Source organism: Lepidothrix coronata, unplaced genomic scaffold, assembly GCF_001604755.1.
Source record: "Lepidothrix coronata isolate B3197 unplaced genomic scaffold, Lepidothrix_coronata-1.0 Scaffold129, whole genome shotgun sequence".
In the NCBI taxonomy this organism is placed as follows: Eukaryota; Metazoa; Chordata; class Aves; order Passeriformes; family Pipridae; genus Lepidothrix; species Lepidothrix coronata.
The window spans coordinates 2,126,192-2,152,343 of NW_016690309.1; the positions used below are offsets into that span (position 1 = coordinate 2,126,192).

At 39.5% G+C, this 26,152-nt stretch overlaps 1 protein-coding gene across 3 annotated transcripts in view; it reads left to right on the top strand.

Moving 5' to 3' along the window:
• Positions 1–26,152, top strand: part of SCUBE1 (signal peptide, CUB domain and EGF like domain containing 1) — a 173,853-nt gene that overhangs the window by 63,127 nt on the left and 84,574 nt on the right. For all 3 annotated transcript variants that reach the window (XM_017826686.1, XM_017826687.1, XM_017826688.1), the window contains exon 5: positions 25,185–25,310. In XM_017826686.1, the coding sequence (XP_017682175.1) occupies positions 25,185–25,310 (126 nt within the window). The remainder of the gene's footprint in view (positions 1–25,184; positions 25,311–26,152) is intronic.

Here is a 26,152-nt window from a genome sequence, read left to right on the forward strand (position 1 = left end):
GCCATCCATTCTAGATAATTATGGCTGCTGTACACAGGTTTAAACATAGTAAGAACATAGCCTGCCAGTGGCAAAGCTTGTGCATTTTACACTTTGCAAAAGCACATAAGTATCACTTAGGTGATGAATATTTTAGCAGAGGAGCTGGCATTGAACAAGATGATGCTATTTTCTTTTTATACCACTGAGATCTAAAAAAAAAAAAGTTACTTCACTTTGGGAATTGAAGTACAAGTGGTGAAAATCTCTGGTGCAATGCATTTGTTTTGTGGCCAAAAAGTATATTTAGGCAGCTTGTGGAAAACTGATATTAATTTGTATTACAGTAGCTTTTAGGTCTGGAGCTATTGTGTCAACTGCTCTAAAGGCTGTCCAGAGAGAGACTGAGGGGCTGAGGCTCTCTCTTGCCACTCAGAGAGACAAAAGATGTGTATCCCAGCTTTTACAGACAGGGAAATGTGGTTTTCAGCTGAGGGAGAAGAACCCTGCCCACTGGATTTGTAGCCTTCACTACCTGTGTCAGGCAAGACTTCACAACCTGTTCATTAGTTTAAAAATCACGTTTATATAATCTGGAATAATAAGTAAATTCACAGAAGAATCAGAAAACTCAGACAGAGAACCAGTATTTTGAATTACACATACATTTCTATTAGACTTTGGGGGGAAAGGGGTTAAAATAACTGAAATAGCTGCAGGTTAAAAAATAGTTACTTTGATTGTCTCTAAATGAAATCGTTGATGCTTCATTTTGGCAAAAAATATCCACTGAACCTAAATGAAGTGGAAAAACAAAAGTGTCCCAGCCTTCCCCCCATGTGGATGTGGTGGGAAGAGGTTCTCCAGAGAACATTCATTCAACATTAATAGGAGTGATATGAACACTAATGAAGCTTTGGTTCAGAGCACTTGAGTTCAGCACATCAGAAGGCCCCAGGAACACTGCTATTAGTTGCCTAAATTTCATAATGGAAATACATCCTTTTTTCTGCCTTTGAATTTGATGTGAAATTCAGAACTGCAGTGTGATGTCGAGAGCTGTGAAGATAAGTTTACTTCTACTTGAAAAAGAAGCCACTTAAATCCTATTATAGGTCTACAAAGGCAGCAAGGAGCAGGACACATTTGTCTCAGTGGCAATTAAACCCCCACTAAGTAAACTGAAAATTAATTTCCCTTTTAGATTATGAAATAAAACTCCATTGCACCCCAAGTTTTATTTCAAACGGTGAAAATCGGTTTAAAGTTATTTAAAACCCTTGCAAATTAGCCTTTTATAAAGAAGTATTTGCTGGTATTTTCAAATATACATACTTAACTTTGCATTCTGTGTTGCCAGGCTAGTCCACACTTAATGATCTAGAGAAGTGGTTTGTTATCAATCAGAAAGCTGTTGAGGGAAAGTAAAGGGGATTAAAATGTGCTAATGTGAGAGTGGGTGCTTGTTTATGTTTATGTTTATAATATATACTTATATTTATAAATATATTTTACTATTGTGTTTATGTTATTATGTTTATGCTTACATAATTTATTTGAGTGGAATTAGCAGCAGAAAAGCTAAAAAGAAAAGCACTTAAAAACCGTCTCATCTGCAGTGTGAGTGAAATAATTCCTTTGTTATCCAGGAAAAGTGTGGCATGGAATAATCTGTTAATAATGGGGAAAAAAGCAGAGTATGTAGGCCACAGGGAGCATGCTGGAGGGACTCTTCTTAGATAATAAGAACAGTGGTACTTGCTCAGAGTACATGTGTGCCTTGCTGTAATAGCTGTCTCCAGTAATAGCCTGAAGTACCTGGGGAAGAGGAAAAGCAGGGCAGGCACATGTGATACTTCCTTGCACATGTGATACTTCCTTGCCCTGTTCCCAGCTCCGAGGGATTTCCCAAGCCTGGTTTGGCTGCTCTGTAGTCATCAGTGGGTCTCTCTTGTCTCCTCTTCTTGTCTACCCCTGAATGCGGGTAGGCACTTTGAAAGGAGCCCTGCAGGCCTCCTGCCTCTTGTCTGAAGAGCTGCCACCTCCTGTTTGTCTCATCCTGGCTCCTGCTCCCTTCCTTTGGTGGCCTCTTGTTCCCAATTAGTGTTTTACTGCTTATTTACCTGCTGCTCACCGAGGGTTTGGAGTAAGGGGTCCATGTAAGGAAGGGAAGCCGAGGCCCATTGGGTGCTTCTTTTTTTGTTTCAGTAGTTGAATTTATTTTTCTATCTATAGTTTAAACTTTGCAGCGTTTATAAGGCAGCCCAGATTTATTATAAGGGGTGAAAGTGGATGCCTCTGCACAGTTTTGTTGAATCTCTGATGTTGATGTGCATCACAGAGCCCTGAGAAGCAGTGGGAGTTTGCTTGCTTGAAGATTACGTGGAATTACGTGTTTGAAAATGCAGTAAGGGAAACACACACAAAGTATGAAGCATAAGAGAGATTTCTGAATAATTAAAACAAGACTTGTTTAGTAAAGGCATCAAATATGCTTCAAAATAAATAATGAGTGTAAGCTGAAAAACAATTGTGTTACAGCCTTGCTCTCTCTCCAAATAGACATGAAGTTCTATTTCATGTAGGTGGGTTACTATTAAGAGGAATTACTTCTCTTGCACAAAAAGTGATATTATGGTCTTACTTTCAATATAGGTTCACCATTTTCTGCAGTGTACCCTGCAGCTCTGTTGCTTTCCTGAGGCAGTAAGTGGATGCAGGTGTGGGGTGAGGCAGGAGGAAGCTGTCAAGGCTCACTACCAGAGCTTCAGCTCTGCCATGAGGAGGAAAAAACAAGTAGCAAACTTGTTAACTGTGTCAGGATATCTGAGTAAGAAGGCTGGAAATACGTTGTTAAAAGTGCCACCTTGGGGTGTTGATCCCTCCTTTTTTGAATTACAGAAATAAATTTCAGTTAGCCTTTTGCGGTTTAGGTCTTGTCTCGCAAACTCTTAGAAGTTACTTTTGCTCCCTAAAGATAATTTAATGTGGTATCAATAAGGTTCTTTGGTCAAAGTTAGCAGGGATGTCTATCTATGAAATCAAATAATAGAAAGGAAGATTAATGGAGCTGTGCTCTGCAGATAGCAGTAGCTCGTGTTACAGAGAGTATTATGGCCTCTGTCATGGCCCTAATCAGTTCTGAGGAAAGGAATACAGAAGTAAACTGAAAACTGAAAATAATATTTGAAATTTTCTTAATTTTTTTTTTAAGAATCGCATCTGAACTGTGTGTTTCTGAGCAAATAAAACCAGTTATGGGATTGATCCAACACTAGTGCTAGCATTACATCCTGATGTTGAATTCAGCAGGATTAAATACATAACCACTGAGTTTATTGTTTAGTTTTTAAGAGTTTTTCTGTTTATGTAATTCTGCATTGCTCATTTTACAAATTCCTGTCATATGGTCTAGTAGGTGTAATGGTCGTGATGAGCTGTTATAAGATTATATGCCAGCAATAGGTGTCACAAATGATGTAGATAAACAGTTTTTTGCAAATAACTAATTTTTCTTTGTACTGCTTGAATTCTTCCTCCTTTTACTCATATCATGAAAGGAACCTGTGCTTCAGAAATTCAGTAGTGAAAATACCTTCTGGCTCCAGGAGGAACGAGTCTCATAAAAGAGTTACATTCTCAGCTGATGTTTTGGAGTGGCAGGTGTGTTCCTAAAGCAGACAGCATGGGAATAATGCAGGTTCATCCTTTCAAGCACAGGAAAAATTCTGTTTCTGTGCATACCTAAGAAAGAGTAAATTAAAACTGATAAATAAATTAAGACCGATGGGGCTTCATTGGAGTCATTTGAATTCCTGATCTTCAGCAGTGACAGGTGTGCCTGTAAGTCTGGCTGGGTTCAGTCTGACATTACATGGGCTTACTAATTTCTGAAAATTGTACTCCTTAAGCAGAAACCAGAAGTCAGATCCTGAAATACTGCCACATCCTTTCCTGAAAGCTGGCCTGACTAAAAAAGGAGCTGATAAGTCACTGTCCCAGTCAGTGGAAATACGTCTCATTACTAATGGATGCTGCATCAGACCCAACATGCAAGTGAATTCCTTACATAAGGAAGAATTCACTTCATTTCACAGAAGGAGCAGGGAATGTTTCTGTTTAGAAGAGTAGGTGATGGAAGTATATAAAGGTCCAAAGCACTTTCTAGCGCTCTCTGACTTTTCCTCCTAATTTTTATTATGTCATTTTCAAGGCTATTAGGTGTGACTCAACTTGCTTTCCCTTCCTTTGCAACCGCCTTCCAATTACAAAAATAAGCTGAAGTGTGTAACAGCTCTGGCCTTTTGCTCCCAGCACTCTGTTCCTACTGCAGTGTGTTGTTTTAATGGAATGACTTAGGTGGTCTCAGTTCAGATCCCAGTCGACTGCAGACCGTATTATAAAACCACTGTGTACAGATTCAGTGGAATTGGCAGCCTCTGCTTGAAATAAATCCAGGGCCAAACAAGCATAAAGAATTAATTATTTCTTGCTTCTAGAGAGGGTCTCTTTAGGTCAGGGTTGAAAGCATTGGCAGGGCAGTGTAGGGAAGCTTCCACTCCAGCAGCCTGCATGGAAATCAGGCTGTCGATAAATAGAGGGACTACAGTTTTCAGAACTGCCAGCTCCTTAACCTTCATTAGCACAAATATTTGCTCAGGGGTTTATGAATGTTGTATTTTCAGGGTCTGCTGTTAACATTTCATCCCTAGAACGATACCCTTCAGGACAAAATATTAGGGAGTTGTCTCTTTCTTCAGGGGACGTGCGGCAGCATTAGCAAGGTGCACAAGATTCTGCAGTTCTCACAGATAAGTTTCCTAAATTCCCCAGAGCCTTTCTTCTTGTCTATGGGTGTTGGATTATTTGGTAAAGAGGTAGCATGAATTTTTCCTTCATAAAATAGGCAGGAGGCCCACAGGGACTCGTAACCTGACTTCAAAAAACTGCTTTCTTAAGCCACTCCTTATGGCAAACTGGGAATCCCTGGAGAGCCGGGTTAGTTTGTGGTCTTGGCAGCGTTTTCTTCTGGCCCACCAGGTCTGGTGCAAGCACAGGTAGTCCTAGGCATAAATAACTCTGCTTTTAATGAAAAAGATTTATGTGGTCATAAAGGAAAAGGTTCCCAGTGAGCCAGTTCTGTATATACCCAAATACCAGACACATGTGTGCAGAGAAATAGTGTCTTTTTTAAAATATTATTCCACCACATAAACAATAGAGATGATTTTGGATAATCTGATGGCATAAGAAGCATGGGGATTGTCAGAAGGGACAGTATTTTTTCAGACTTACTTGATAGACATGGAAAACCTGGCAAGCTTTGAGTGTGTAAGATCTTCAGGTCTGGAATAGAAACAGAAACGTTGAAAAATAAATATGAACTGAGCACAATTGTTCCATGTTTGACTGGATGCACTGAGGGAAACACTGGCTGTAGTGAGCAGGGGAAAAAAGGATAATAATGTCATGAGAGAAAAGAGGAGTGGTGATAATTGTTCTTCAGGTGATGCTGTTTCAGTATCTCCTCCATGCAGATGATTTGGTGTATTTTGCTTCTTAATTTTTTTTTAAATAAAAGCACATTTCCAAGGTGGCAAAAGTAGAAGTGACAAATGTCACCAGCATGAACTCATCAGTAACTGCATAGCAAATGGCTGAGAATTTTATTAGAGAAGTCCTCTTTTGAGGACTTTTTTGAACTAATTTTCAAATGTTTGTGAAAGACATTTCACCAAATATCACGTGGTTAATAATTGCTGTGCTGAGAAGTAGGTATTTTTAAGAAAACAAAATCCAGCAATGCAAGATCCAGTGTAACTCTGAAGCTTTGAATAAATGATCTTTCAAGGAGCCTTCCAGTCTGTGTTATTCAATTATTTTAGGACAGCAAGACTTACTGTAATTGGTGTTCTGATGATAAGGATGCAGGTAGAGAGGTGTGGAAAATGGTTGGGCTAGAAGAGTGTTTATAGTGATTTTTATTGCAATTGTAACCCTAGAGTACCTCAAAAGGAATGTATATAATGAAGTCACAATAATGTGCTGTGCTTATCAGTCCATATTTGTCTCTTTTTGCCCAGCCCTGAGCTGGGGAGAGAAAAAAAGGTGTGAAAACCTTTAGAAATTGTTTAGATTCACTAGGGTACTATTCCCTTTCAGTGATTTTATTTTAATTGCAATGCAAATTCTAAAATATCATACAAATTGTTTTAAAACTCTCCACAACTGCCTTTTCTTTTTGGAGGCTGCACAGCCTGTACTTTAGGTGCTGCATCCCAGGGAACCATTCCTGTCACCCTTAAATCCAGGGAGTCATAACCCTTTTCTAGCCTTTCCAGTCTCAGCTGAGAGGTTGGAATGTTACAAGTATGTCATACTGTGACAACACCTTACTGGGAGAGAGGAAAATACACTGTACACCTTACATAAGAATGCATATAGATATATAGATATATTCAGTCTGTAGTGCAGCTTTATGTACAGTGGTTTTTTCACTTGATCATGACATGAAATATGTTCATTCCAGGTCCACCTTCAGAAGTTTTTTTTTTTTTAAAGACCTGCAATCGAAACATTTATAATTTGAATTTGTGTTTCAGTAAAGCTTGCACACGTCAGTAAAGCATGAGATCCATGAGCTCCTCGTGGCAATAGAACCTCCTAATATTTTGCACAGAATCACAGAGGAACTGAGGTTGAAAGGAAGCTCTGGAGTTGATCTCCCCCAGCCCCTGTGCTCAAAGCAGGATCAGCCAGAGTGGGCTGCACAGGGCTGTGTCCAACCAGGTTCTGAATGGATGAAGGCTCCATATCCTGACTGGACAACCTGTGCCAGTCATCCCCACGGGAAAAATGGAATTTTATGTATTCCAGTGGAATTTCTTGCCTTTTAGTTTGTGCCCATTGCCTCTTATCCCATCATAAAGACCACTGAGTAGAGTCTGGCTCCATCTTCTTTACTGCCCCTTTACCATCAGGTGTTTATACACATGGATAAGATCCTCCTGAATGTTCTGTTCTTGGGGCTAAATAATTCCAGCTGTCTTAGCTTCTCCTCATAGCTTAGATGCTCCAACCCCCAAATAATGAATTATATTCATAGCTCTTCACTGGACTCACTCTGCTGTGTCCATGTTGAGCACTGGGTGCATAAACAAACAATAAACAGCCTTCAAATTTCCAAGATTTTTGCTTCAAAATACTGTCTCCAGGCTACAAGAAGCACTGCCATATTCTAAAAGCAATTTCCTTCATGGTAGGCAGATATTTTTAAATGGTTGCAAGAAAAATTTGCATTATTTTTAGACCAAAATATGTTGTTATTCTTCAAAAAAAAAGGTTAAGTGGATGTTTTTAATCATTTTTCCTAAAGTCACTGGCAGGGATTCTTTCCCTAGTTATAGATGATGGGTTCTGGAAGGGAATTGATCTGAAACAAAGAGGGGAGGCTCCCTGAGTTGTATTCCTGTGGTCACAACTTTATCTGAATACTTCTTCTTCTCCTCCAGGTGTTTTTTTTTTGTTGTTTTTGGGGGTTTTTTTGTTGTTGTTTTTTTGTTTTTTTTTTTTGGTTGGTTGGTTGGTTGGTTTTTTTGTTTTGTTTTGTTTTTTTTTGTTGGCAGCTATTCACAATTTCTTTATATTTTAAGTGGATTTCTGATTAAAAGCACAGATCATGCAAGAAATAACATTTCCATGAGTGGGCAAATGCACTTCTGAAAATTGGAACTTAGGTGTGAATTATTAGTCACGTAGACTCGAAATAGTTCTTTTCATAAATAATGTGCAATTCCAGCTTAAAATTTGCTGTTTCAGCAGGTGCTTTTGCCAGCAAATTAGCTGAGTAAAATTCATTGGAAAATTCCCTAAAAAGGGAATGCAACATTTATTTTAAAATTCAGGTGTACCCTGGGCATTGAAGGCATTTTTAAGAGTACCTATTGCATTTCTAGCTCAGGTCTTCAGTGGTAGGGGATGTTGTTGCTGAGAACCCAGCTCTGTGCAGACCAGACTGGTGGTGATTTGTGGTGAGCACTGCACCATGTAATGGTAGGGTCTAGCCCTGGGAAATACCATCAAATTACATAACTATCTCATCTTCTAAACCACAGAGCAGTTATATGGTAAATACTGCAGGATCCAGTGGAGTGTAATTATCAGGTGAGCTGCAAACACGTGTAATTATTGTGGAGCCCCTACCTGTGATATTTGCTGGTGGAGTTACCACATAAGTCAAATACACTGCAGAACTCTCCTCATTCTCTCAGTATAAAGTATTACCATTGGGGTTTGTCGCTGTTTTTCAACCATATTTCTTTTATTTGTGGAGCTTTCAGCTCGTGTTTCCCATTGCACCCCTAGTGCAGCTGCCCAAAGGGAGGGCTCAGCTTCTCACACGGGAGTGTCCTCAAGGAAGGGTCAGAAACCTTCCATGCCATCCATCTTCCCCATCCTCCACTTCCTTCAGGATGCAGGTAGTTTTAATCCCTCTGTCTTCTCAGGTATCCTGTGCTCCTGCTTTGCAGTCCCTGTGGGCAGCAGCTGAGCCAGCAAATCCGACACCATCAGCACTTCCAGTTCCATTGTTAAGTATCTACAGGGCAGCTCAGGAGGAAAACCTACTTGTCCTGACGAAGTGTGGTGGCTAAAAGCTGAAGGAAGGTTCTACAAACCTCCAAAAAGAAAGGCAACAGCTCCAAGAGATAGTTGATGCCTGTATTTCTTGGTACTTGCACAGACTGATGTGAACACGTAAAGATGAGGCACAACCATGGCAGAAATTGTCCCCAGTGATGCTGGTGGCAGGGAAGACCAAGAATAGTAGGCTGAAAGTACTTTAAAGTTTGGGAGAAAACGTTGGTAGGTTCACCAGATGTAGATGTTGTTGCACTTTGTGAGTGAAGCAGATTTGTCAGCTTTTCTGCTGTATTTTGTAATTTGTGGGTCTGGGTGCGAAGTCTTTGGCTAACAAGCCTTTTTTCTTCAGTGTTACACATTGCACAGGGCAAGAACATCATGGTTTAACTGCAGGGAAACACAGTAATCCAGATGCTGTACAGCTGTTTGGTTGGTTGGTTTAGAAAACTACAACTATATTCCTTTGAAAGAAACGATGTTTTCTTTGGTTGTCCTGTGCTGGTCTGTTGTCTTGGTCAGACACAGGCACACAGATCCAGTGCACTCTTTTTCTAGTCTCAGTCACAGGACTGTTCAGTAATATTTTCTCAGAATTACGTCCAAGGGTTTTTTTTCCTATTTGTGTTATTAGAAGAGCCTTGGGTGACACAGAGCAGTTGGAGCAGGTCCAGAGGAGGGCCGCAAAAAGGATCAGAGGGATGGAACAACTCTCCTATGGAGACAGGCAGAGAGAGTTGGGGTTGTTCAGCCTGGAGAAGAAAAGGCTTTTGTGACACCTCATTACAGCCTTTCAGTACCTAAAGGGGGGCAATAAGAAAGATGGGGACAAACTTTTTAGCAGGGCCTGTTGCAATGGGACAAGGGGTAATGGTTTAATACTTGTAGATTCAGACTAGATATAAGGTAGACATTTTTTACAATGACAGTGGTGAAACACTGGCACGGGTTGCCCAGAGAGGTGGTGGATGCCCCATCCCTGGGAACATGAATGTATTTAACCATCTTTCAAAAAACATTCATCTGATGTTATGTTGCCAAAGCTGTAGTTCACTAACAAACTTCCTTTGGGAGGTTGAGGGAATTGAGGGATGCAGACATTGTCTCTGCATTTAATGTCACACGTCCAGGGGAGTTTCTGACTTCTAGGGGAGTTTTTTTCTCTCCCTTAACCATGCAGGGAGAATAGAGAGACTGGACTCTTACTTCAGACAGAAACTATTTGAGATGGATTGTAAAAATACAGACTTCCCACTTTCACATCCCTTAGTTTCTTTGGAGTTACTGCTGTAATCCAGGCAGTCTCAAATGTGGGTTTAGTTTGTTCATGTGAGATGCAGTTGGTTTAGAGATTTCTGGGAAAGCAGTCTTTTTGCTGTGAGAAGTAGCATTTAAAATCACTGAGTTAACTGGCCTAACTATGAGAACAATGCTATTTAATTTTCTTCAAACAACTTTGTTATCTTTGGAATCACAGAATGGATCAGGCTGGAGGGACCACAGTGGCTCATCTGGTCCCACTTCCCTGCTGAAGCAGGGCCATCCCAGAGCACATGGCACACAACAGACAGTGTCCAGGCAGTTCTGGAATATCTCCAGTGAGGGAGACTCCACACCCTCTCTGGTCAGCCTGTTAGTGCTCAATCACTGCACAGCAAAGAAGTTCTTTCTCATGTACAGGTGGAATTTCCTGGGCATCAGTTCCTGCCTGTTAAACAACATCTTCCTTGGCTCTCCTTTTGTTGTTGATGTATTTATAAAAACACTTTTTGTTGTCTTTCACAGTCAAGCATCAATCAGTAAGCAGTCTCAATAATGCTAGAAAACTCTGGCTAAATTAGGTATGTTTTCCATTTTGGATTTTCTCTTTGACACTCTTCCTACAGCATTGATTCCTCATGTCACTGCATGGCATAGGAATGCACATCATTTCATCCTTACTCGAGGGTGAGAAATTACTTAACTTCTTCACTTTTAAACTCTGAAAAGTTGTTATAGAACCAAATCAATATTAAACTATAATACTTTCCACTGATAACAGATCTTTCCACTCCTGTGGAAATAAAGTGGTGGTTCTGTGCTGAGTAAAAAGATTGCCAGTGATTATTGCGTTGTGCTGTCGCTTTTGGATCTGAAGGCTCTTGCAACATCATAAATTCCATGCAAAGAGCAATGACTTCTAAATTATCAGTCTAAGCTTGCTCAACATTTCATTAAAAACCCCTATTTTGTAGGAATGTATGTGCAAATGTCATCTTATAAAAACACATTAATGCAAAGCCTCTTATAAAGTACTATTTATTTAAAAGATTATGTGGTTTTACCTAACATTAGTGTGATTCCTTATTATTTCTTAAACCATTGACATTAATAAAACTTGCATGTGAGAGGGAAGACCTGGAAGACAAGAGTCAGGGTCAAAAGTAACGTAGCAACCCTCTCAGTACTTATGAAATCTGGCAATTTCCATGATGGAGGGGAAAAGTAGGGTGGCTGCCAGTAGGGTTTCATAACAGGAGATGGAAGGAGAACTCTGTCCTTTTGCTCACACCAGGAAGATGAGGATGGACACTCAGTGCCATCACTGTGGAGCAGAATGCTGTAAATAATATAAACCAGCTTCCTGTTGCTGGGAAGTGTTGTTGGATTGGGTAGTGCATATCCTAGTTAGATGTGCCAGACCTATGCATTTGTGTGTCTGAGCTGTGAAGGAGGGCCATAAAAGCAGTTTCACAGGAGAACTGCAGCCATGGGGGGAGAAAAAAAGGCTTCCTGTAGCACCTCTGAGGGGCTTTGGGGGTGCAGTCCCAGTTTTGCTTGCTGGCACCCACCACTTGGCCCATCTTCTTCTTTGCTTTTGGCACAGAAAGGGAGCACTTCCCATCTGGTCAGCACACACATCCTGAAGCAACCTTGTGTTCTCTCCCTTGGCTGGCCAAGTGAGGTAACTGGAGTTTGCTGTGCATATGTTGTGTTCAGCTCAGATTATGGTACCCTGTAATTTGTAAGGATGTGGATTACCATCAAATTAGATTTTTAAATTCAGAGTTGGGCCCAAGTGCGTGTTCTTTGCCTCTTTCACTGTTTCAATGAGTACAGAAAAAAAGCCCATCAGTGATATCCATATGAGCCATTCACTTATGAGTTGGACTCTGTGATCCTTGTGGGTCCCTTCCAGAATATTTTGTGATTCTGATACCCCAAACCAACATACAACATCTATTAGAATGGCACACAACCCACACCCTGTGGGGACTTTCCAGGTCTGCACATTATTCTAAATTACGGCAATAACACAGCTAATTAGAAACACATTTTTAAACACACAAAGAACTCGACTTCATAAACACTCAAGAATGCTAAACTCACCCAGTGTAGCACCTGCAGACTTAAAAGCTCGTGTTTGCATCACAGATTGTTTGCTTCTGAACACGCAGAGTTTCCAGTGTTCTGCTTTGCTGGATATTGATAATGATGGTCCTTCTGCCAGTGGCACAGAAGGAATGCTCCCAGTGTTCCTTCGGGTTGATGTCACCCCACAGGCAGCCTGGGTACACAGAGCTGTGGTGAGAACATAGTGGATGAAAATCAAGCCTTCCCACAAACCTCTTTTAGAGATCCTGAAAAACATACATCTTGTCCAGCCAAGAGCTTTAGTGACATGTAAGTAGTTGTCATTGAGGAACATGGAATAAAACTGAGTGGCACAACTTTTCCTGGTAAGCCTGAAGGCTGTAGACAATGACTCCTTCTGTCTGCCAGCCTTTCCATTGATTTCTCCATTATCCCACTTTTTCAGTGTTTTCTTTTGGATTTCTTTCCTGCCTTTCTAGGTCCAGAGAATGTAACTTGCTGGTGTGCTCAGCACGCCGCCTTCCCTGTTCCATATCCACAGCAGACCACTTCCAGCACTTCATCAAAGACAGCTTTGCTTTCCTTCCCTTTGTGGGACTTGCCTTTCCTTCTCCAGAGTGGGACTGTGACCCACACCTTCTCTGCTGATGGTTTATATGCTGTGTGCCAGCATTGTTACCCATGTTCTCTACGGACAGACTGACTGTCCCTTCATCTCCTTATTTTTCCTCTTCCTTGGACCCATCTCTCCTTGATTTCTCCATCTCAGCAATGCCCACGCACCTAGAGCTTTCATTTTTCTCTCAGCCAAGGATCTGGCAAAGATGTGTCACAGAAAGTCTCCCCTGTTACCTCCCTGGTGATAAAAGAGCAGCTGTAAGATGCACTTTTGTTGGGCAGGTTGTGGCCAGAAAATATGTCATTAAAGTTTTCAGTGCTACGTTTGAGGACATTTTAAAAATACTTTCGTAACTTAAGTGTAGGGGAAATACACCCATTCAGGTAGAAATGGTGGTCGTGTAGAAGTGGATGAATTGTTGGAGAGGCCATGAAAACAACTGGAGTTTTAATCAGGATATGGCACGATGTAGTTTGCTTTTTTTGTGGTAGTCCAGCCACAGCGAAAATTTTATTAATTCTAAATAGTCACAAAGGTGCATTTTAGGGTTCATCTCCAGGTTTCCATTCTGCAAACATGCCTAAAATGGAAAGATCTTTCTCTCCTGAGAAGCACCATTAGCATTTAGAATATGTTAGCATAGGGGAGTTTAATTTTTTACATCATTCCTTCTGCTTTCCCATTAAAAGTGGTACAGTTTTACATGATCCAATGGAGGAAATTCCATTTGAGGATTCAGAGGACACAAAAAGAGAATGATTTAGCTAATGCCTGATTAATGTAAGGAATTTAATTTCTTTTTTAATTACTGATGAAGGAGAATAGTATTGTAACTAGTGGTGTATCTTCTTGAGGTATCTCATCTCACAAGCTTTTTTTTCTCTTCAGGATAAAAATTAAAGGAAATTTTTCTCAAAGATCTGTGTAAGAATGTGTTCACATTGTAGTGACCCTTATGCATTCCGAGGTAACCTACAGGCAGTTAAAATTACTGAGTGTCCTTTGAGCCACAGAGTTCAGCAGAGTTAAGAAACTGTTGCTTAATAAAACACATGTACACTTTTAATACTTACCCCATAAATTAAGCATATAAACTTCCACTGGCCTTGAAAGTATCTCAGAGGAGTTCAGGAGCCTCTCACCAGTTCATCCAAACAATTGGTTTGGTGTGGTTTGTTGACAGCCAGGCAGGAGTGCTGATCTGAGGGACCAGGAAACTGGGAATTGCCATCCAGCTTTCAGCCTGTCGAGTCCAGCTAGGAAATTACAGGAGTAGACTTTTTTTTTTCAAAGTCTGAGGCAAATCCAAATGGAAGGGAACCATCATTCCCTTCTTTTTCTGATTTGTCTTTTATTCCTTCAACTTTAGAGTTGAAGGGTGATGTTTGGATACTGAGAAATAGATGTCACAAATTGCTCTTTTCTGGGGAATTTGGTGAAGAGCCCCTCAGATAAGCTGAGTTAGGCCATCAGCTGCTCTATTAAAACCTTTCCATGGAGCTTTCTAAACAATTCCTAAATGTGTTGAAATCTAGAAAGAGTTTTGAAGCCTTTTTTTTTCCATTAAGGAGAACAGTGTTAGCATTTAAACTGGAACACTTTGAAACACTGCACAAGCTCTAAACCAGAAAGGAAGAGGATTGGCTCCTGCCATCTCCATATGTTGTTCATCCTCACTGGCTCACAATTCCTGTAGGATTTGCACAGTAACAAGTGGAGAGCTGAAGGAGCTATCCGAAGTGAGCAAGCATTCTCTCACGTTAGAGGTAGACAAGCAGTGAGGAATCACAGGGCAGTGTAAGCCAATAATGTGTGCAGGAAAAGATCCAAACCTCTCGACTTCCCTTTCCTAACTAGCTCAGACTTTGCTGCCACGTGATTAACTTATTGTCTTTTTCTCACAGACCACTCTCATTCAGCTGAAAAGTTTGGAACTGCATCATCTTAATCTATTAATTTTACTGCTTTAAACCTGATTAGTTTTCTGCTGTCATTAATCCTAATGGCCCTTTGGTCTTACTCTGTGGGACCTACATGTCTGAGCTTACCAGCTCCTCATCTTCAGCAAACACTGCTCCTTTCCTACACTCTTTCCTCTCACTTATGTTCCTTTTACTACCTATAGGCAAGAAGGAAGCAGGAGATTTTCCCTTCACCATCTTCAGCCTCTGGCCTTAGTATGGGTATGTAGAGAAAGGTCCAAAAAATATAAACAAGCCAATGCACAGAACACTGGGCTTTACTGTCTGCAGGAAACACTGAGCAGCACGTTCAGGGCTCCCCTTTGCCATCAGAGTCAGGACAAAAGTGTAATGTTTCAGAAGGGCTTCCTAATTATATGACCCTTAAAAGTCCCTGCAGTCACATCTTGTTCTGGTGAAGGTTCCATTATTTATGAACTGACTTTGTGTAGTAAGTGCATCTCTGCCATTTTGCTTTGGCCATTGAGGTTTTAAATTGAACAGTGTTTTCCAACATCCAGTGTTGAAATCCTGTTTCCCCCATTTGTACAGAATGAGAGCAGCTTCCTGTTATTGTACAGCTTAAAAAGCCTGAGTTTCCCACTACAGACAACTTGAAATTTATATTGATTCTGTCACTAATCTAGTTGCTTTTGTTATGAGTCTTTAAGGTGAATGTGCAGGGTTCTGCAAATTTAATTGCAGCAGATGTTTCTCTGGGTTTTCTCTCTCTCATTTCACTCTGGATTTTAGTTGTTTTTCCTTGGAAAGGTACATGAAAGGGAAATCCTTGTATAGTCAAATGTTTGTTTTACCATCTAAAGCTTGCAAAGGGTCCTTAGCCTGGGCTGATTTCTTCTTGAAGAGTTGTAATTATTCATGGAAAGAGAAAAAAAAGCCTTTGTCACTAATAGGCTTCTTGGTGCTTCTTGTAACAGTCTTTATTATTCCTTTCTACATAATTTTCTATTGATGAGGTGAAAAAAAGGCTTCCTCTGCTGTTGAGAGAGAAAAGGTAATTGTTCTTTTTTCACATTTACCAATGCTTGTTGCGTTCCTTATGTGTTTAAAGGACAAGGATGCAGAAAATGATGTTATTGATGGCATCACCATGGCAACAGTTCTTTGGAATAATTCATTCTGGCATTGTTATTCTGCACACACAAAAAAACGGGGACTTTCTTTTAAGCACAAACAGATTGTGCCCCTTTTAAATGCACCCATGAACTTTGCTTTTCTGAAGATTTACAGACTGGTTTGGGGCAGAAAGGATTCTGACATCATTTACCTCTCTGTGTACATCACATTATGGTGTTAAAAAAAAAAAAACACTTTGAAAAAGCCAATGGTTTAAAGGGACACAGTATGGGAAGGATACATAAACATTTCTTTGATCAGAAAGGCAAAAAAGTACTTGAAAGAATTTTGAAATTTATGAGCTCTAGCACCAGACTCGCTGAATAATCAGTCAAGAGACAGAGGGGAATGGAGGAGCCAAACACCCTGAGCTTATTAGTTATTTAGTTATGACAACACTCCAGATAACATTACTTTTACCCCAGACACTGCACACATCTTAGCACATTTTGATAGGAAATCCAATTGCTGCTTCACAAGGCAGTTTATAAACATATATTTGCTTTCATATTCAGTTTTCCATTCTCCTCAGGTGTGTAAAGTCTTGCTAATATTAACATTATAGAAGCTGTAGCATTTTCTAAGGCACAGTGTAATTTTATTCTTTCTTGCCTCCATTCCAGTTCTGGATTGGATTCCTTTATTTCTCTGATGCTCACCAATGAAATACCTGTTTTTATTAAAAAAAAAAAAAAAGAAGGGAATTTATTGCAATTTGAACCAAGTTTGAAATCCATTCTCCGCTCTGGCACCCTGGTGTGCACCTTCTTGTCTGACTTCCCCACAGGCCAAACTGTGTCCTGCACATCAATGGTGCTTGGAAGTGGGCTGGACAAACCTTGAACACGTGAACACTTGGCACCTAAAAAGGACTTGTGTAATGTGTAAAAATACTACTTAAGTATACCAGTTTTTGAGAGGATATGTAGTTAACTCCAAATACACTGTGAGCATTTTGGTTCTGAGTTGCACATGATTTTTCTGGAAGTCAGCACAGCTGGTAGAAATCATCAGTTTGGTTATTTGGACAACAACTTTGACCACTGGATTCTTCTCCTCTCAGAATGTTGATGGAAATGTGGAGCTCTGGGGACTATAGCACAGCTGCATATGGATGTTCCTTCACATGCAGCTCTCTAGAGCTGAGGTGACCCCAAAAAAACTGAGCAGGAGGCTGGAAATTATTTCTTTATCCCTTATCTTTGACCACCTTTGTGCTACATGGTCCTTTCTGCAGGGGGCAAGTCTAGGAATTCCTTGACATCCTGGTCAGTGTTTTATTTTGTGAGGAACAAAGTAATAGCATGAGCTTTAGGTCTTGGTCATGTTTAGCCCTACAAAAATGATAATCCTGGTCTAAGATAATCATTCCATCTGTGCTCCATATTTACCTGTAGAACAGAGAGCAGCCTTCACTTCTTGCACAGCATATTCTTGGGTTTAAATAGGTTGTAGATGTTCTAGTAAATATAGTATTAGATATACTTATGAATATTCATTATATAAAATTATTATTTTATATTAAATATTACATAAATATATATAGATCACAACATATGTTAATAATAGTACATAGTATCTGTAGATACATACGCTGTAGTGTCCTGAATCATTTTGATAATTAATCTTACACTGTATTTTCTGTTGATGTAAAAAAGAAAATAGGAAAAATTGTAGTGTTTGTGCGAAACTTTTTCCAGCCATCAACACCTAGAAGTGCCTTTACATGTTGTGTTCGTGGTAATAAAATAATCTTTCTGGAATAGCAAAATTAGTATCAGATTTCTTCAGACAGTGTTGTCTGATTTGGAGTGTTTTATGCCTTGCTGTAAGTCAAGGCCACAGGAGGCTCTCGCTTTCCTGAAAAAGAATTGGAGAGTTGTGAGAATATTCCCAGTGCAGAAGAGGCATTGCTGAGGTCATTCTTCCACTTGGAGCTCGAAAGGAAACCTCACATACACCCAGGGCCCTTCATCATCAGCTGGTTCCACGAGGAATAAAGTGTTGGAGTTGAAGCTCGAGAGGAGCCCAAAAGAAGAATCTGCTTCTTCCTCCTGCTTTGCAGGATTTTATTTACTACACAGCTTTCCTAAAGGGCAGAGTCAGTAAGTCAACCTACTTCTGGCTTCCAAGGGGGCTGATGAAGCACATGTTCATTTTATGTTTAATTACAGGATTTTGCAAGAAGTTATGAAATTTCGATGTGAGGGAGTTCCTGCAAAGGAAAGCGGTGTTGAAATATTTACTGTTGTTCCATCTATTTGAATATACTCTGTGTGTTTGAAAAAGTGCCCTAGAAATATTTATCTTTAAAACATTTTATTAGGAATATTTCTGGAAGCCAAGTCTGTCTCGTGTCAGTTGTGCAGATTTCAGAAGGAGGAAAAAAATTGCGATTTTAGTATTCTTTTTTTTAATCCTCTCATCCCATCTCTTGCCTTATCTTTACAAAGATGATACTATAATGATTTAATTTTTGCTTGGACCTGGCTCAAAACCTTCTCACTAATGAAAAACCACCTTTTCAATTAAATTATTTATTTATATTTGTGCAAATCTCTTTCTGAGATTATTTTAAGTCTTTATTGGAGATCTGAAAATCTTTGCTCCATCTTTGTGAGAAGTTTCACTTGGTAGAGGTGGTGAATGTTTGATTAAATACTGACTTTTCCTGTGATCAGGGAGGGGAAAAAACATTTCCTTGCCATTGTCTGGTCTAATGTTCTACAATTTTACTATGTTGTAAACAGGTACTTTTTGTCTCTAGAGACTTTCAGAAAAGAGGTGAGACAGGTTTTCGTAGCTCTAGCGTGCTGAGAGGCCCAAAATATTTAAATAATTAAATATTTTAAAAAAATAATGTGGGAGTTTCTTATTCTTGTGACAACTCAGAGTTTCTTTGTATTTACTGAACTCCTGCTGCTGTGAATGAGTGTTTGGAGGTCATGGCGTGGCAGTGTCTCCCTGAAAACCAACCTTCTCTTTTGCTTTGCTTTACTGTTTAAGGAATTGCTATTTAAAGAGGAAAACTGTAGTGTTGACTGTGTTCTATTTCACTTTCTTGTCCTTATCTGTCTCTCCCCTTGCCATTTATTTCCCTTTGTTTCCCTTTGTGTGAAATCAGTGGTTAATATGAGGTGCCACTGGCAGAGACCAACACTCTTAATTCTGCCAGAGCAGCAGCAACACACATTCTGTGGGCTGTCTTGCTGAATTTTTATTTGAGATGATCCATATCTATGTGTGAGAAGGTAACAGAGACTATTGGAAAGGGTTCTCAGTGAGCATCAGCTTCTCTTGGTAGCTCTGCAATGTGGGAAGCAGACTGAGATTGCAGAACTTTTTTCATGTGTTCCACCAAAAAGCCATCACAGATTGGTCACAACCAAGCTGATATGGATTTCAGCCAGTCTTTTTTGTCCTCCTCTTGATCCCAGGGGAATTGCTGACATTTTCTGGCAATTTTTGATCCCATCTCCTTTCCCTACTTCCATGGTTTTTCTGCTAATTTAAACTTGGTCTGTTCATTCTCATCACTTGCTTAATCCTTCTCTCCTCTCTTCTGAATTCACAGCACCTTTGCAGAATTGCAAATCTTTGCCCTCACTGACAGAATGGAGTTTTATTTCTGACACTCTTTCTAAACCTTAAGACCAAATCCCTCTCCATGGCTGGATGACACATGTGCTTTTCTGGCTGCCACTCAGAGCAGGAACATCTTGCCAGCCATCAGGCTGCTGAAGATGCTGTCCCTGAGCACGTTTTAGGTCCAAACTGAAAACACATGTCATTGCTAAACAAACTTGAATTTGTTTATTTTATAAGGTACCAGCAGCTGTTTCCTTGTATGATGTCCAGGATTTCTCTACTTTTCACTACTTAATAGTGTAGGATTCTGTTTCCTTGGGGGTCAGCTTGCCTGCTTTATTTGTTTGTTTTTTAACCTTTCTTGGGGTGAGTTGTAGTCACTGAAACAACTACATTTTCCTACAGCTTTAGGCAGAACCAAGGAATGAAGATAGGAAGTTTGTTGTTCTTTCAGTGAATACAGAAAACATTAGCCCATGACATAGAGTGTTACACTCCCAGTTTACCCAATGCCAGGTTCCTCACTTGGCTCTGCAGGTCTGTTCTTAGGTGGATGCTTTGTACCCATGATGTTGTGATCAGCTCAATCAATTTATTTCATCCTCCATTTCCTTGCTGAAGAGAGCAGATCTTGAGAGGGGTTTTATCCTTGAGTAAGGACATTGTGTTTGGAGGTGAAGCCAACTTAAGCTCCCTGGGGGGCCGAGCTCACCCAGACATTCTTCACATCCCAGAATCAGGCTCTTATTAGTGAGCCAGAAATGTCCAGAAGATCTGAAGCAACTGTGCAGCATTCCAGGCTGTTGGAAAACAATCCTTTTGCTTTAATGGGCCTGAGATCCGACCATATGTATTTGTTGGCTGTAATGGGGTTGTTCAGCCAAATGCTGATTTTCATCACTCTTGAGATGCACACGAGATGTTGGAGTTAGGAGGCCAAAGCAGGGACACTCACAGGTGGGGATGGGGAGCTGCTTTCCACAAAGCCACAAAGCCACACAAAAAAAAGTTAACAGTGTGGTTTTTATATGACAAAAATTTGCATGCATAATGTAGCATTTGGCTTAAAACAGCCGGCTCACATTTTCACTGCCATCATGTTCCCATCTCCATCAGAAACTTAGTGTCTTCTGGTTGGATTCCATTCCTCACAGAGTAAGAACCCTGGGAGAGGAGTTGTCTTTGCCAGTTTTCTAAGTTGCTTGGTCATTGACCACTGTGGGGTTTTTGTAAGTGCTGTAGTTTCTCACACAATTTTTAAAAAATAAACAAAAAAAAATCCCATTACGTTAATAGTTTAGTAAACAACTAAAATGGGAATGCTTGTTTTCCTCTTGCATTCTTTCCTCTCTCTGCTGCTATAAATATATTCCCCTCTTCCCAGCACCAGGCATGGAGAGAAGGACCACAAGTGACAATCAGATCATCTAAAGATATTTTATTTCACACCACATTCTGTTTCTTTCTTTATAGTTATTACAGTTACAACATGGTTGGTGTTGTTATATTTTGCTATGAGATTTTGCTATGACCTGTATCAGCTGATCCTGTTGCAGTTGAACTCTACCATTCCTTAAATTAGCAGTTCTCCAAAAGAGAAAAGTCCTGAAATCCCTGAATATCCCCAGTAGCAGTTTTGTGGCACCACATGGATCCTGTACCCAAGCAGAAGTAATTATCCCCCATAACTAATATTGATGGAGAGACACTCACCACAGTTGCACGTTGCTTGTAATAATACAAAGGTTTATGCTTTACTTTACTCGTGGGTTATGTTCAGAAAAGTGTTTAAAACAGTTCAGAAATAGTTAAGCACTGTGGCTTCTGCAAGTCCATCAATTCAATGACTTGAATATAACTTACATTTAGTGTCTTTTTAGCTCCTCTGGGAGTTACTGGAACAGAATCATTTAAATTATGTGTGATGGATTAATTTCATAAATCATGTCTACAACTTTTGAAATTATTTTTTATAAGACACTTTTTTTTTGTATCTCATGTTGCAGCTCTAATAAGAGGTTTCACTGTGTACCTGGTGCTAAAATTAACTTATTAAAAGAGAATGTGATTATGTAGCTTTGAGGACTGAGTGTAAATCGTGCACTGTGCTACTGTGCATGCCAGTGTGTATATACAGGTTAAGTTCAAGATCTCTTATATTTTCTTACCACATTCAAGTCCATGTAGTCTGACAACACTCTAAAAGTTATTCCTGTGTTTTGTCTTTGGTGCAATTTAAATAGTCTTTTTTGGATTGTGTTTGGAATCAGCTTGTTTATTTGAAAGTTATAAAAACAGCAGCAATGTAAACACAAAGTGAAATGATGACAACACAGAGGACAATCTGAGCATATATGATGAGCCACGGGGTGAAATAATTGCTAGAAGTGTTAATTAAGATGAGAACAGGCAGTGTTAATGAAAAATAAAGGCTGATCAGTACCTTAGTTGTCACAGTCAGGCTGATTTAAGCACTTTCAGAGCCATTGAGCTGAAAACATTTTTAGAGCATAATACAATGGAGGGGTCATTGTATCAGACTGAACATTTTGCAGAACAGCACTATTAGGAGATCTGTGATAACCAGGTGGCAGACTGGATTAATGGGGTAGACTCACACCCAAAGCTCTCCTAGGCCAGGAACAAAACTGCCTGTGGGTTGTGGGTGCACAGGACAATGTCTGACACACTCTCAGGAACAACCTTTTGTAACTCAAAGTCAGAAAAAAAATCCAGGAATGCAACAGGAGAGAGTTTCTCAAGTCGTATCTAGAATGCTGAGAGAGGATTTAGTTTTAATTAGATTAGTGTTTTCCTTTCTCAAGTGGCATTTCTCTTCCTGTTTATATTTTCCAGTGGATTCTGTTTTGCTGTCTGTAAGGTGAATTTGCTGAGAATGTGTCTGTGTTCCAAAAGTTTATTTTACTGTCTGCCAGCACTGCCAAAGGGAACATGCACCCACTCTTGTGCTGGCTTTAGAGATTACCTTGAGTAACAGCACATGGAATTAAGATGCTGCTTTTATTAACAGTTAATATGTAAGACTTTTCAACACTGGGCATTTTAGTGTCATGACGATAAAATAATGGATTTTTTTTTTTTTTTGATGTACAGACTTCTCTTTTACCAACATTTAGACTCTCCCTACATTTGAGAACTGTGGTTTTTCACTTGACCCAAATTATCATCAGTTCTAGAAGCTGGGACATGCAGATCCCTGCAAAAATCCCAGCTGGGAACAGCTCCTGGTGTTCCAAACCTGAGTGATGCAGATGCTGACAAGAATACTTAACAAAGTCATTTTAGGAATATTTTTCTCTCCCATTTATATGCATTTCTATAGCAACAAAAATTATTACTAGGAAGGTGTTTAGCATATTTTTGTAATTTTTAGTGTGATTTATATGCTGTATCATTAAAGATTCAATATCGTCTGAAGGGTCAGCTTGCAAAAAAGGTAAACTTTATTTATCAACAATAATTCATAAATTACTTGTGTATGTAGATTGATACAGAAGACATCTGGCCAAATACTGTATTTGCTGAAAAATTAAAATTTGGAATTATTAGAACTATTTGCCAATTAAGACAAATTTGGTTTAGATCACCTTTTTTTTAGCAAAGTAAAATTTGCTGCATTCTTCTTTCAATATATTTCTTCAGGCTAGAAGGGTTTTGCTTAGGAGTTTTTTGTAATTTAATTTTTAGGGATTTTGAAAAATGCTGAAATAAAAATGAGAATTTTCATTGTGCACGAGTTCCTGCTCTTGACTGAAAAATAATAGCCTTTCATTTCACTAGGAAAAAACTTAGCATTATCTAAAATAATGAATTTCAGGCTTAGGAGGTTTCTGTGGTGATCTCCAGCTAAACATGGAACTGAAATAGTTTTTCTACAACTCTGACTACCTGATTCATACAATAGCTAAAATAATTAATACAGTAACTGAAATATTGTGGTCTTACACACAAATAGCAGGATAAAATTTTACTCTTGTCTCACTTTTGTTTCAGAGTGTAATGATTTTGAGCTTCGATTTCCCCCAGTATTTTATGTTGTCTTCCCAAGTGATTTTAACAATGGCAGATATTTACTATCTATAAGTAACCAGTGAAAAATCACCTGCTTCATTACACTTCTGGGCCCTTAAATATCTTCTTTCATCTATGTAATTCCCTCTCCTCACTGCCTCAGCAGTGTGACTCAATCAGCCATGTGTTATCTTTCCCAGATCCTTTTCTGGGCAGAGCTGGAGTGCACAGGAATGCAGTTTGACAAACACATTGTGTCTGAAATCCTTTGTTGGGAGAAGTGGAGAGAAAGAGATTATAAAATGCCTCAAAACCTTCACTAAGGCCATTCCCAGGTTTCTTGTATCTGTTCAGCCAAACAAAACGTTCATACCTCACTTTGATGTGTAGGATGGTATTATGGCTTATAGGATGTATTGTATCTCACAATAGCATCTGTTGTCCAGGCTGCAAAGTTTACAAAGAATAACTTATTTTGTGTTTTGGCAAGTTTTAAGACTCATCAACGACAACACACAGGGGAATTCAAAAGTAATAAATATATCTGCTGTCTATAATGTGGGTTGTTACAGGTGATGAGGTTTAAGATCCTGATATCTTCTGTAGGACTGGTTATGTGTGTGTTTCATTCCTCTGCTGATATAAACCTTTCAGAGGTAAAACTGAGGAGAGAAAAAAACTTCTTGAAGCTGTTAACTTCTGACAACCTGAGGGAATCTCTGGCTCTCTGTAGCATCTCCTCCTCAAAAATTTGTACCAAAAAAACCCCATTTGCTTACAGTAGATTTAAGCTGAACATTTTACACTGGAGTTATTTTGAAAAATTACCCTAGAATAGATAGGAGTAGGTTTTGCAAAGTGTCAAGTGCCTTCTTGAGTCCACACTGATGTTGCTCACACCAGTGTTTTGGGGAATAAATGCTGTTTTCGGGCAGCAAGCTGAGTTACACTGTGAATTCTCTGTCGGTGTACTCTGAGAGAATTTGTCTCTCCTTTCCAGGTCAGATATCCAAGGGGAAGTCTGGGAAGGCTTTGTAATGCAAATGTGGCTAGCCTAGGAATGTTAGATGCTGACCCATAAGAGCTGAGTTCAAGATTTCTGTGAATATGTGGGGTTTGAATTAACACAGCAGTGAAAGGCTCTAAGAGCATAAGGTGCATTCAGTATCTAAATCGCTTACATGGTTTAGAAAGCTAAAACTGGCACTGTGATGGTTCAAAGAAAGCTGATTTACACTGTTCCCTGGCACAGACATTACCAGGAATCCACCCACGGCACTTGGATATTTGTGTGATTTGTTTCATGGAGTCAAAGGGAAAAGTGGTGGTAGGTTTGTTGGAGGTGACAGATAATTGAGGTGCATAACAAACAGCAGAAAAGAAACAGATCCACTTAGTTATAGTATTTGATGGATTTTGTGTGTTAGAAAATATAAAACACATTAACAGGCAAATAAAAGTGCACCAGACAGTAACAGCCATTAAATTTACACAAGGAAAAAAATGACAGTGAGTTCAGTTGTTGAACTCTCATAATCACCAGTGGGACATTGCTGGAGTATCCTTTAAATCCATGACATTTTCATGGAAGATTAAAATATAGATACAGAATAGGTAAGTCACAAGTTCTGAGTTTCCACATGCAACAGAGACACCCTATAGTCCACAGCAGTATTTGCCCAGGAGGAAGTTTGACTTGTATTACACTGTTTTGTTGATTATAAATCTCTTTTCAACTCTGTCCTCTTGTCTCGTGGAACGAGCAAAATGAAAGTTAAAGTTGCTGGAGGACTGGGGATGTATAATCATTTTATAATTTTACTTCAATACTAATAATTTCCATTTTTCTCTCTCTTTTTTTTTTTTTTTATTCCCAGAGGGTATGAACTGTATGAACAAAGATCATGGGTGTGCACACATCTGCCGGGAGACGCCCAAAGGTGGGGTTGCCTGTGAATGTAGGCCTGGCTTTGAGCTTGCCAAAAACCAGAAGGACTGCAAATGTAGGTAGATGAAGATTAAATTTCAAATGCCCCAAAATGTCTTGTTTTCTTCGTTGTTGTTGTGTTCCAGAAGGAGTTAACTTTGTTTTGGCCAGAGATGATTTGCAATGTTAGCGATGTGGGATTTTTACTGTGGAAGGGGTATTTGGGGATGGATAAGAGGGATGGAACGATGGAATGTTGAAATCTTGACAGTGGCTCTCTTGACAAAACAGTAACAATTTTTCTACCTCCTTATGAAAGCAGAAAAGTGAAGGATCAGTTTAATGGAGACTTTCCTTGTAAAACAACACAAATAAAGCATAGTGGGTTCTGGCTTGCAATATTTGGGAAGACCATAGTGACAGATGCATTGATAAATCTGCTAATGGATTTAATGATAAAGCCACCAGACTATCAAATTAAGAGTGTGAATTCCTCTTTTTGGAAGGATGGAAATGATTGCTCTAGTCCTGATTCCACTGCACACAGTCTAGCTTTCCTTTTATTACTTGGAAAACATGCAGCTGCATCATATGTACTGTTCTTCAAAGAAAAGCCCCCAGTGACATATTCTTGAAGCTGGGATGCTGAAGATACAGATCTTCATTAGCACACAAAATTAGAAATCTCCCTGTTCAGGTTGAAATGGTTGACCTCAGCATCATTACCTGAAAACTTCAGGATGGAGTCTTTCTGGTGGCTTCAGTGAGTGTTAGATCTGACTCCAGTAGCTTCTTGGTAGCTTTGTGAGAGACCAAAAAAGAAGGAAGTTTAATGAAACAACATGAAAAATGTTTGGTGCTTTGCACAGGGCCAGTATTTTTGAGGCAGTCTTTCTTACACTTCTGGTTTTGTCTTCC